General features: G+C 39.9%; 1 protein-coding gene across 5 annotated transcripts in view; it reads right to left on the bottom strand.

The window, feature by feature from the left end:
- Window positions 1-13,785, bottom strand: part of gbf1 (golgi brefeldin A resistant guanine nucleotide exchange factor 1) — a 104,563-nt gene that overhangs the window by 58,601 nt on the left and 32,177 nt on the right. For all 5 annotated transcript variants that reach the window (XM_075481972.1, XM_075481982.1, XM_075481964.1 and 2 more), the window contains one exon: window positions 555-686. In XM_075481972.1, coding sequence (XP_075338087.1) covers window positions 555-686 — 132 coding nt within the window. The remainder of the gene's footprint in view (window positions 1-554; window positions 687-13,785) is intronic.

Here is a 13,785-nt window from a genome sequence, read left to right on the forward strand (position 1 = left end):
ATGGTACATCAACTTTACTTATAAATCGCTTTTTAAGTCAAGTCGATCATCTAAAGCACTTTCCCACCTCAATCCACATTCACACACACTCATGTAGCACTTCGAAGTCTTAACAGTGTCTGAAGCTATGCAGTGCTATTTCTCTATCGCACACATTCATACACAAACGAACACATCCGAGGCAACATGGGGTTAGTAACCTCCTCTTCCTCCTGAGCTACAGCTCAGCAAAATGTCATTTCTTTATGTCAACATTTGTTGCCTTGGAACGACTCCCAATCAAACACAGGCTACAGAAGGATGGATGAATGATGATAAAATTATTATTTTCATTTAGATTTTACAGAGCACCTTTTTCAAATCTGCGTTACCATAACGTTTTGTTTCTAAATAAGAAAAGTAAAACGGAGTTAATGTACTTTAATGTACATGTCATTTGTCTTATTTACTTCTGAATTTAAGCTGCTATCTAATAGTTATTTAGCTTTTTAACATTGTTCCCAAAACTCTTTTAGGATAAAAGGCTGACAAAAATCAAGTGAGAAATTTCTTACCAATAAGGCCATAGGAGAGGAACTTGTTGACAGAGGTAAGAGCGAGGCCTGTGATTGGTCCAGTGGTGTCTTCAGAGCGGACCACTTCCAGGAACGGCCTTAGGAAAAGGTTGGGTTCAATATCACACAGCTCTGAAGAAGAAGAAGACACACGTAGTCAGGCAAACACACATACAGAAAGGTTTCATTTTTATAGACGTATCTCACAATAGGTTGGACAGTTTAGCACTCAAAATCATATACAAGATGCATTTTGAACTGTGACAGCAACCCACATTAAATGCAGTTTTTACCTACAAGCCTGGGCTACCTTCCCATTTCTCTGCATTCCACGCTAAAGGCGCAAGGGGAAGGTTGCCATCACAAAACAATCCAGAGCAGATCGGTCAACAATGCTGTGTTGAGTGTCATGTACTTTTCCCCTGCACTCATATGATGATCTGTTTAAACAGCTCTGTTGCCCCGAGAAGGCCAGATCAGTGAGCAATAACATCACAGGAGGCTGCAACCGTACATACCTCCATGCTGCTTAGGCAAGACAAACAGGGAAAAATCATGGGACACAATTCAATATTTCTGGGAAGACGTTTGTGCATTTCTATAATCGTGATTACACTAGGGCTGGGCAAGTTAACTCGTTATTATCGCGTTAACGCATTAAATATTTTATCGCGCATTAACGCATGTTTTCTTTTTGTTTGTTTTTTTTAAATAAAAAAACCAAACATTTTTGGGGGCTTTTGTGCCTTTAATGGTTAGGAAGGTTCAGAGAGACAGGAAGCAGGGGGCAGAGAGAGGGGGAACGACACGCAGCACAGGGCCGTCTGATGTGGGACTCGAACCGGGGACAGCTGCAGCGAGGACTATAGCCTCTGGGGTGCCTGCTCAACCCACTACACCACGGACCACCCCTGTTTTATCATTTATTTTATTATTGTAAAAGTGTGTCGCTCACAGGCTTTTATTTTGTAAAAGTCTGTTGCTGTCTGCTGTGGAACAGGAAAAGAAAGTAATCGGCGGATCCACCAAACATGGAGAAGGGTACGGAACTTTTACTCGGCCATTTTCATTTTAAAGTTCTTCCAGACGGCGGAGTCGACAGAACAAAAAGTCATCTGTAAACACTGCCAAGTTGAATTGTCTTCTCACCGTAGTAGTTCCAGCCTAAAATATCACTTAAAGGCAAAACACACAACTGATAGCAGCAAGTCATTCAAGGAAACAGACAGTGGAGCGAGGCTTCTACATAAAAACTACAGAAAGATGCTGATGTTAAAAGTGTGTTTGCACAACAAATGTTATGGTACTTTCATTCATATGGCAGCACACTTAAAATAAAACTAAATGCTAAAAGCTATACACTACTTTTGAATTAATTTTGGGATTTTGCGTACAAATGCGATTAATCGTGATTAATCAGGGAAATCATGTGATTAATTAGATTAAACATTTTAATCGTTGCCCAGCCCTAGATTATACAAATAAATACATATGTTTAGAAACTTCAAATAATAAGTCTTTAAAAAAAATGACAGTATAGTTCAAATCAGGAACAAATCATACTCATCAGTGTCACAACGCTCCACCGCTGAGTTTTACAGTTAGCTCAACACAGCTGAAGGTTAAGCTGCAGGAGGTACTCAGGCTTCACTGAGCATTTTAGTCTGGGAAACCTAAACATGCAATCCATGTGGGGGGTGGGGGAATACAAAACAGGTAAAACAACAGTGGGGAAAATTAGTGGAGTCACGCATGCTGCTATGATATGTTGTCCCAGAGGATTGCTTGCCACAGCAATACTGCAAGGATTATGGCTTTCCCAAGAAAAGCTTTACTCCAGACAACAATTTGGACATCAAAAGCACAGAGGACAGTGTCCAACCAATTTCCAAAAGCGCAGATGTGACCGCTGTGCATTAGTGTCTGATATCCAATACTCCTGTGGCTTGTTTAGACATCATATATGAAATAATTCAGAAATTCACACAGCCCCTTTATCAGTTTCCAGGTCCTCTTAAGATCTTTCTTTGTAAAGCAAATCTATTACTTTCAGTCTAACTCAATGTTTTTTGGTCTGGTATTTTATTCAAGTTATTGTCAAATTTGAAATCTTTAAACAGTCTTGGTTTAATGACAGTAGGGTGACAGAAAGCGTAAATTGAGCAAAATAGACACAAAAAAATGTGAGAGATAGAATAAATACTTTTTTTTTTTTAAACTTGAGAATTAACCAAAATCTAAACTGGTTCTAACTTGTGAGAGAGAGAAAGAGCTCTGCTGATTTGGTCTGTCTATCAGCTGGGAGAAAACTTTTTAAAGGGGGTTTTAGTGTCCCATTACTTTACAGTGAGAAAAAAAGCATGTAGTAAGGGTGGAAGGAGGGTGCTCAAATGAATCTGTCAATAGATCCTGATGAAGACTTCATCAGAGGCGATCACCCTGTAAGTGCTATGGCTGAGTTTCCAAAGACCACAGATTGGAAAACTCAATTGTGTTGTATTGATCTGGCTGGCCATCGGTGAACACAGCACTGACTGGAGCAGTCTGTCGGTGGCCATCACCAATCTTCTTAAATAAAGTCTAAATGCAGGCTCTACACTTCAACTCAATCTCCTGGGCTTTTGGAGTGGAGTGAAATAAATAACAAAGGCTGCAGTTGTGGTGAGGCAATCACTCTATAACCAGGTTGACCTCTGGCTGACATTGAAGGCAAAAAAAAAAGCAGGATTAATATAGCTCACCCAGCTGTGCATGTTGCCATCTAAGGGCGGTGTGTGATTTGTAGCCGTGTAAAAGCGCCGATTTCAATTCATACTAGTCCGACTGAAAGTTAAGCTTAATTTACAAAAGGTTCCTGAAGCCCTCCACAATTCATGGTGAGTCTGATCCCATCTACCCTTGCCATAGTCGAGCCCCATCTTTTTGCTTAGGGTTTCAGTGAGAGTAACCCAGCCATGTGTGGATTACCTCCCTAAATGACCCCAACAAAGATGGAGAGGGGAGGCAGGGGTGAACCCTTGCCCCGAGGAGAGCATCTCCGGATGAGGCAGGCTAACAGCGAAGCAGCACCCATCTTTAACACATGCACATCTATTGGCACTGAAGCAGAAAAGGTTTAGAAAACAGGGAGCAACAGCAGCAGATAAATCGGAGGTGCAAATGTACCTTACTGTCCAGACAAAAGAAAAACTGTAGTTAACACCCAATCAGACTGTCTCTATTTAAAACATATGATAATTAAACTGCGGAGTCACTTCAAAGCATCTTCAAAGTTATATAAACAGTCCTGTGTTCTACAGAATCACAGCAGTAAAGAGCTGAGTGTTACGGAATCTTTTAAATGCAGACACATCAAAGCAGATGGCGCTCTTATGGCATCAAGACTGCAACTCGATAAGTGGATAAGTTGGCAAACAGATGCCAACATGGCTTAATCAGTTCAGCAGTTGTTCACCAATCAGAGGGTGTGTCGTTGGATCGCTAGACCTTTCATGTTTGTCGTGTTCGTTTTCAAATGTCCTTGGGGAAGACACTGAACCCCACATCTGGGCTTATCAGTGTATGATAGAAACATATAGGATGTGAATGAGAACAACACTGTACTGTAACCCTGTACAACCAGGCCAAAAAAGGAACGGGGTCGAGCAAGCAGGCTGGGCCACTCAATGTTTGACGTGAAAACTGAATACAATTGTTTTTATTGTACATGTACACAAAACCAAGGGGGGGGAGGCATACAAATATCAATGCAATCACGTGCAGACTTCAGCAGATATTAAAAATGAATGGCCTTTATCCATCTGTGAACTATCGGATAGGCATATAGACACAGATCCTAACTGTAATACAGTTTTCAAGCTTTTAGTGAAACTACGGGCAATAGAAAGACACTTTCTTTGAAGTGCAACAGAGAAAGGAAGAGGATACACAGCAGAAAAAGGAGGGGTAACCCCCCCCTTTGACCGACGCAGTGGCCCAAAACCAAACACTGATGGTTATTGATCTGGACCTCTTCGGCTGCTAACATTAAAATTCAGAGTCCTTGGTTACAATGCCAAGGCTCCTTGTATTTAGAAGAAAGACAACATTTTAACAAGACCAGCACTGCTAAATGAAATCCAGAGAGAATTCTCATGTTCATCTGCTGAACAAAGTCTTGCTTTACAGTAATTCTATCCAACTGTCGGGAGAAGTTTGATAAATGTCAGCCCTTCCAGGCTGCTGCCCCCCCCCCCCCAAGCATTTCTTTTTTTATTTTCATTCATCCTTCTCTGCTCCTGGTCCCTGTGTTCTTCTGAATGGAATTGACACTTGTACAAGGGGGCAATTAGGATGGAACAATTGTATGGAGCTCCATCTAGTCATTTCATGGGTCCACACTGGTATTTTATAGATGCCGTGATCAATGCCTCAGCGGAACATAAACAGGCAATTTGAAAGGCCCCGGAGAAATTAAAACTTTTCCAAATGCTTGGGAGGACTGCTGTAATGACCACTGCAGGAGTGCATTTCCTTATGGGCTTCACAGAATATAGTTTGCATTCGTATTTACACAAGCTCTCTCACTAGGTTGTTGAGGACAGAAGACGGAGTAGAAAGCAGAGAGCCAACAGAATAACAATTCTTTCAACGGTCCCAAAGCCTGATCAATCAATCACTATGTTTATCGAAAGACGTATTTACATTGCTTCTAGAGAAAAGTAGCAAACAAACAGTTGCTACTAATTTTTGAAATACAATGGCAAAAACCCAGACTTTCCTGCTGTCTGCCAACAAACACCAGCCTACAAATGCAGCTAAAAGATCCAAGGTGTGAGAGCTACGGCACACTTTAATGCCTTTTCTGAGCCATAAACAAAGGCCAAGTACACATGAACATGGGTATTTTTCCCTCCTCCTTTCCTAAAAAATAAGGGGAAATAAGGGAAAAAATCATGTCCACATAGCACCTATCTGCATAGAAACACAACCAGAACATTTCCACAGTAACAGCTGACAGCATAGGCTACAAGTGCCATTACCTTCCCTATTCTTGTCCTTTGCTGTCATAGGTTATCCGCCCTTGCCTAATATACTTCCTTTTATGACAGCACTGATGGGTGATCTAATCATTATTAGTATTATTTTGTTATGATCATATTCTGATCTTATATTGGAAGCCAAAAACTCTGGTTCTCCAGTCTGCACATAAACATGAGTTTATGAAAAAGTCTATGAGCGGCCGTGGTGAGAGTGGGTCGTCCAACAACCTGAAGGCCGGCAGTTCCATTCCCACTCTCACTGCCCAAAAGATTGGTGAACTGCCATGGCCAAGGTGCCTTTGAGCAAGGCACCGTACCCCCATTCTCCCTGGGTGCTGTGAATGGCTGCCCACCGCTCCGGTGTATATGGCATCTGTCTCCATGAGTGTGTTCAACAGGTGCCAACCTGGATGGGTCAAATGTGGAGGAGTAATTTTCGTGTGACAATGACTACATGAAAATAAAGTAATCTTAACTCATTGGCTGCCAGCCATTTTCAGTGCAGAGACACCCATACTGCCAAGTGTTTTTCAGTATTTTGACTGATTTTCCAAGACCCACAGAAAAGTGTGTCTTATGACTATGTACACACCGAAATTACCAAAACAAAGACTAGACTCTCTTCTTTGATCAGGAAAAAAAAGTTTGTTTCTACCATTTTCAGTCTTTTAGTAATAGACAGTAGAACATAGGTTGGTTTCACCAAAAACAGCTCTTTGACCCAAAAAAATGGAGAAAACGAGCTCTTTTTTTTTTGTGCATAGTTGCACTGCTGCCACCTAGCGGGTAATTTTGCCAGTATATTCTCTGTTTAGTGTTTACAAGCCTAAGATTTAGTGACGAACTCCGCTAGATTGTCCCCCAGCCCGCTCCGTTAAAAAACGCAATTGACGTCTATAGACGTCTTTGGCAGTGAACGGTTTTTTTTAAATTGACGTCTATAGACGTCAATGGCACCGAAAGAGTTAATCTTCAAGGTGCAAAATGTTTTCCAAAAAGACTGGTTTTAGTGTGTTCCAAAGTTTTACTTTGGAAGATAAAGGTGGTTCAGAAAGCAAAAGGAATTCATTCGTCAATCTGCTCATGTTATTCCTGGTGAATTTGCTTCATTATTATTATTATTATTATTATTATTAACATTTTGAGGTGGGTTTTGTGAAGTTCTTATTAGTAGTCGGCGTCTCAGCTACTGAAACAAATTGTGATGGGCAAGCCCAGCTAAAAGCCTCTTGGAAGGGGGAAGAGCCACCATGGAAAAGCACATTTTTCACCTTCAAAAACAACTCAAATCAGAAAAATGTCAGAGCAGTTAGGTCAAAAGCTTTATCGTAGCTTTTTATACCATGTCACTTCTGCATTAGACAACTGTTTACTTTCTCACTTGACTTTCTGAGCCATAGTCAGATGCAGAACATTCAACTTAATGTTGTGGATGCAGCTTATGTTGTAGCTAAAACCTTTCTCAGATGATTCCACAAAATCAGCTTGCTGTATGTATTTATATTTGTTTAATTGATAAGGATGAGTCCATATGCAAAAAGGGCTGCAGTGTCAGTATGTTTGCTGCCATATACCAAAAACTGTGCTAATCATATAATGTAAACCGGAAACATGTAATGGTTGTCATGTTATCGTGCCTGGTCCACACATCACTACTAGTAAGATCAAAATCAGCATATGCTCATCTTATTGTTAGTCGGCTTCATGTTTTTCTTGATGATTCTTTATCTGAAATTTATAAGAAAGGAGGCAGTAGTAATCAACAGGCAAGTGCCGATTAAGTTTTGTTCCCTCAAGATGTCACCCACGAAGATGATAACAAAAGAAACAAAGCTTAAAAACAAGAAAATAAACTTGGAAATACATCTTAAATAGAAATGAGGAATGGACACATATACCTCATGTGGTGCAACCCTTTGTAGTGATCATTTTTAGTGACCAAAGTTACTAAATGTGCCTTTAGGGGATGGCATTACACTATACCCTGCACACCGTGTTCAGCCACCCTGGAATAATCAGGCCAGTTTAGGATTTTTAATGGAACCACGAATGCGAATGTCAAACCCACACGACAGGACTGGGAGTGACCTGCAGGCTGTCTTGCAGGGAAGTGAAAAGTTTCTTTTCGTCAACAAGTTGTTACTGTCAGTTTCAGAGTTTCCACATGAGACGTTATTCTCAGTGACTACGTTTCTGTAAAGAAGGTGAGCTTCTTGTGGCCTCGTCCACAGCATCCTCAGTGAAAACTATTGTGTATACCTCGGTGTTGCAACTCCTATTCACGTTATGCCGTGCTGGAGCCAATAAAAACCTTGGACCGCAGCAGTCACTTGATGCACGACTGAATGACAACTAAACACTTTACACTGCACTAAAAAGCCAGATGTCAGAGGTTTTTGTGACCAGCCTAAAAAGGGCTTAGGTAACCAACTGTCATTCTTCATCTAATCAATAATCTTTACAAAAAAAAATAAGGAAGAAAAAATAAGACCCTCGTTTAACACTAAATACTTAATTTCTGATGTTTAGATGATGAATTGGGTAAGAAAGAGCTCTAAACAGAAATGGCTCATGCACTTTACATGGCTAAAAAATGGCAAGAAAAGGAATGAAATGTCTTGTTTGTACTTCTTTCAGCGTGGCTGACAGCAGTACAGACAAATTTATCCGGAAACCAGATTATTGACAGAAAGATTAAAGGGATAGTTCGCTGTGTAGACTGTACAGACCGAAGTGCAGACCGAGCAGTTCCCTGCTTCCGAGCAGCAAACACTGTAACAGGCGCGGCTTTCGGCAGTCGGCAGCACGCAGTGATACGAATGGAGAGGAAATAGGGCCAAGCGATTGTGAGGTCTGACTTTTTCCTGGACAACAATTTAGTGATGCAAATGTATTACTCTTTTGAACGCATATTGTTTTGAGAAGCAAAACGCTTTATTTTTTTAAGCCCCAGCCAACTAGCTGGACTACCTTCGTCAACGCCAAAACTCAGCTGGAACTCGGCTCACAGGATGCAGCAGGGGGTAAGAAGATGTTCATAAATGATATTGCTAGTATGGGATGTCATACAGCTTCATGTCAAAAGAGGCGAACTATCCCTTTAAGCATTAAATGTGAACCACTCCCGAAGCACAAATTTGCATTTTTAAGCAGTATGTTGAAGGTTCTGGGTCTGCAGAAGAATATGCAACAACAACAACAGAATTCAACACAGGCACATACTGAAGAAAGGAGTTCAAGCAAATCTGACTTTCTGAAATGACACAACATGTGCACAGCTCATTAGGGGTCTGTCAACTGATGAAAAGGACTTTTACTCCTGTGTAAATAGTTGTATCATAATTTCAGAGGCCCCAAGAGAGCGTGCTCCAGTCAGAGAGATACTGGAGACTGAAAATCTTTCAAAGGGGATGTGTTTCAGGGACTGTAAAATGAGAGTACACTGTTCTCTATTAAGATATGAACAGGCATCAGGTAGATGGGGGCAAATTAATTAGTCAACTTGTTTTGACAAATTTATTTTTCAAATATTTGTTTTGATCAAATTTATTGTGAGTGTTCTGTTTAAGGCGGCTGTAGCTCTGTGGTTCAATCCTCGGCTTTCCCGGATCACATGCAGGACCACATGTGCTCCACATATATAATAAGTGTTTTTGCCAGGAAACAACAGCTAACCAAAAACTTGAAAATAAATAAATAAATAAGATCCAGATCATTTTGTCCATGCCACAAGTGTAACTGATATAGAAGATTAGTTCGTCACCCATTCCCCTGCCAGTGTAACGGGAGATTGCTTCTGAAAAAAAACAGTTTCTAAAACAGTGCCATTAAAGAAGAAGAATTTTCCCAAAATGTAGTATTATGTTAAAAAAAAAAAAGAAACTTTAGCCAAATTGTCTCTCAAAACAGAAAGCAGGTGCATTCAAAAGAACATGACTTCATTACCAAACTTTGTCTGGGTCATAGTGTCAGCCACTGTGCAGCTTTGCACCTGTTATCCTGAACATAAAATTTATTTTCTATGCCGCATACTTTGCACAGACACTGCATTATTCCAGTGGGGAGCTGGCCAGCCCCCAATGTCCACTTAATGTGTTTCACAGCCTTCTGTCCCCTCTGCAAATGACGGGCATACTTCATGTTCAGTGTACTTCTAAAAAATGTAACATTGCTGAAAGTATGAGAAATTATAAGTAGGGTATTATAGGAAAGGAGTATTTGATAACACTGTGAGAAATAATTCATCAGGATATCATGACTTTATTTCATAGCTAAATTAATTTCAACTCCACTGGAACAGACAGGATATAAACACTACACTTTTATCAGATGATCTGCCTGGAAACAAATCCAAATCATTCCATTGCATCTTAATGTGTGAGTGCTAGCTTGTGCTGTTGCAAGGAGGTGCCCCTCACATGCAACTGGTTCATACTATCACCTCTAATTCCAGAAAAAGAAAGAGTGGAGACCAAGACTCACACTTCTATTCCATCTTTTAACCATGCAGCCATAACAATCGCAGTGTGTGTCAGAGATAAAAAGTTGGGTGAGGTTGACAAAGCTAGGAAATCCCACTGTTTGGGTTTGAGGTGGTATAAAATAAGGCTGTGTGTGACCACGTTAAGCTGGATGACCCAGTACACATGCGCGTGTTAGGATGACTTCACAGGTTGAAGAGTAACCATATTCGCAATTGCAAAGAAAAAAAGATGAAGAGCCAGAGAAATGTTGAGGCAACAACAAAGAAAAACTGTAGGAACCTTTTCAGAAGTCCAAAGCCACCCACTGGTTGGTAGAAAAGTCACATATTTATGGTCAAATTTAGGCTCAAAACATCTTCAAATAACACAATATTAAACACACTACTTTTTATTGTTTGTTTTTCTTTTGCATTAAAATACTGATCGTGTTATCTATGAAATACCACATTAGTCATACAATACTCCTGTTCAGAAGGACAAGACATACTTCAACAATAAGGATACCAAGTGGCAAAGAGGAAGAGTTAATGAGAGACGCGAGGCCAAAATATGATATGTAGGGAGAGGAAAAAAGAAAACACTGAGGCAAAGCAGACAAAGCTCTGGTGAAAGTCTGTGTGTCTGTGTCCGTGTTATCGTTCTTATTTGTTTCACCTGCTGCACTCCTTCAGCTCTCCACTAATGGCATTCCCAGGGGAGTAAGAGGGATTCCAGAAACCATGCACTGTACAGGCTGACTCTACTTTGTTCACACAAGGCAGAAAATACCACCAGCACAGAGGCCGTATATATATATTTTCATATACACATATATACATACACATACATATATACATATACACACGTGTATATACGTAAATATCACATTCAGATACAGCTCGTTTGATTACACATTTCCATCAATCTACCTTTATGTAACAGTTATTTAAAGCACTGCTTATGTTGAAAATCTTGCATCTCCACATTTAGGTTGGATATGTTAAGTGGTTTTGACCGCTAATAATTTAATTCAAGACATCTAATTGCTTTTAGAACATAATCAGGATCGTAAAACAAGTACAGGGAGGCAGGATTCAGAGGACATCCAAGTCATCCCGTTTCATCCCTGCCTCGGTTTGCTAACTCCTCACTTGAATGTAACAATTCACAGCACACCTCATCAGTATTAATAGGCTGATAGCACCGTTTTTAGACGTGAAGCTCGCTTCATACCCACCAAGCATTGACAGCAAATCCTCTGTGTGTGTTTAATAAATCTCAGAAGTTAGGTGGAATGGCTTAGTCTCAAGTCACCTAATGACTATATTATGAGCCACTGCATTAAGAGGGATTAATACTAATCTTGGTTGTTTCAGTTTACCCTGGGCGGAAGAGGTGGATGGTTTGGGGAAACAACAGAGCAGTGTGTGTTACCGTGACAGGCAGCATGTCAACCACTTCCCAAACACTGCCAAAGTACAAAACTGAGCGACTTTGCATACTGATCACTGCAAAAGGTAAAGCTTGTGTGATATTCCATCACCAAGACTAAATGCCGTTTAGCTCATCCAGAGCACACGCATATTCAAAATTACAGCTCCTTACATAGTGAAAAATAATAAAAAATGCTTAGCAACCACTTCTGTGTCACTTTGTCCCTTTCTAAGAACAAAGAGCTGACATCAAATGAGTACCGATTAGCAGTGGAGACAAGTACAAACTCATTTCAAAATAATCTATTCCTAAATTATTTTTTTTTCCAGGAAAAGAAAATATTTAAAAAAAACAAAAAAACAGCAGATTTCCTGATGGTGGTGGTTCCCCAATTGCACAGACCTTCCTAGGCTAAACAGAACATCCCAGCGCCAGGCCATGACTAACCAACAAAATAAATAAATAAATAAATAAGTAAATAATATTAGAACAAATAAAAATGATATGACAAATAAAAAGCACAACAGAAATCAATAGCCTAAAAATGTGCGTCTCTGTGTCACGCAGTAACTACAAACAGAACTTAACTTTCAAAACAAAATGAATATTTGACTTTAAGTTAAACAACATTTTGGTACTTTGTCAGGGAAAATACTCTCTTTTGGATTTGCCTTCCTGTGATTAAGGGATTTGGTACCTGACAACTGACAAGTCTTAAATTAAAACAGAAATCAATATTATGTTGACTGAAAAGATATGGAAAACTGCACTTTTTAGTATTTGTAGTCATGAGGCTTAGTTTCTTTAGTGTCTTCAATTTGTGACCAATTCAAATATTATTTCTTCCTTTTTATCATTTCTTTTACTTCTGTGATTTATCATACAACTCTTTCATGTCTTTTTGGATACTGTGAGGAGTTTTTGACCTTCCTTACCATTTGTACTGGGGGATCCACACAGATGAAATAATAACCAACAATGGGTGTGTCTGCTGACTCAAATTGCCACAAAGGTCTGTTATAAGATCAGACGCGCCTGTTGACTGGCTGTCTTTTGACCTGCTGCTTGAAAAGTTTAACACCCAAAATTCAATTCGACAAGACACAACATGATTCCATTCTAGATGAATGAAAAGAGAAACCATTGAAGCCTTAAAATAGGCACATGTGAATCCTTCCTAAGATGGAAAAAAAACTATAGTACTGACTAAAATAAAAGAAAGAAGGAAGATGTCGACTGTATTATGTTTTTAAAGCAATTACATGAACTGATAAAATGTGATCAATTTAAATCAGATAATACAAAATGTCAGTATATCAGTTTAACTGAGCATAAATTGGTTAAATTAATTTAATGGTCTGGATTTATCAATCATGTGAGGAAGATATGTATTGGTAGCAAATTTGTGTTTAAGAAGCAGAGTTAAGATCCATCCATGCATCCATTTTTCATACCAGCTTAATCAAATTCAGGGTCGGGGGGCTGGGGGGCTGGGGCCTGTCCCAGCTGTCATTGGGCGAGAAGTAGGGTTAAGATGAATTGATAAATTTGCATCCATTTCCAGTGGTGAGAAGCGTCTCTCTGCGTGTACAAGCTCATATGTGTGGTTTTCTTTTTGTAAGCATTTCTATCCATTTCATACAATGATTTTCACTCATTTACATCGTGTCAAAAATGTGACCTTTCATGGCCTATTTTTCCCAAATCTATATGCAAAGCAGGGATCAAACACATGAGGCAGCTCATTCACAGCATTGAATTCTGTCATCTCAAAAGATCTTTCAGTTTTTTAACAGGACTTGTAGAACTCTAAACTGATCAATCTGGGGCCTTATGGAAACCCTAAATAGATGCTGACAAATAACGAACGTCAATTACATTTCATAATCTTTTATAATCTTTCCAAACATAAAAAAGAAATTAAAAAAAATCATATAATGCATTCATAAGCTTATGCATGCAAGCTCTCCATATGCAACAGGTTGCCCTCTCCATGGAAACACATGGTCACTTCAAAACAACAGATGCTTACAAGGGACATTTCGAGCCGTTAATGCTACACAGGCTCCATGGCGGGGAAACATTAAAGCCTATCGGGTTTATCCCCACGGGCCCACTGAAATGCTCTGCTCAGAGTGGCTGGAGATGGCCCGAGCTGGCTTAGCAAACCAAGGCGACAACTGTCATAAATTACTCCCTTGTGGGCCTGCATGTCAACCATAGAGGGGACACAGAGCAACAGGGCTGGATTTGACAGACCACAGAGCCACGAGGGCAGCCTAACAAACAGGCAGGCAGTAACTCTTCACCTAT

Source organism: Odontesthes bonariensis, chromosome 2 (genome assembly GCF_027942865.1).
Source record: "Odontesthes bonariensis isolate fOdoBon6 chromosome 2, fOdoBon6.hap1, whole genome shotgun sequence".
In the NCBI taxonomy this organism is placed as follows: domain Eukaryota; kingdom Metazoa; phylum Chordata; class Actinopteri; order Atheriniformes; family Atherinopsidae; genus Odontesthes; species Odontesthes bonariensis.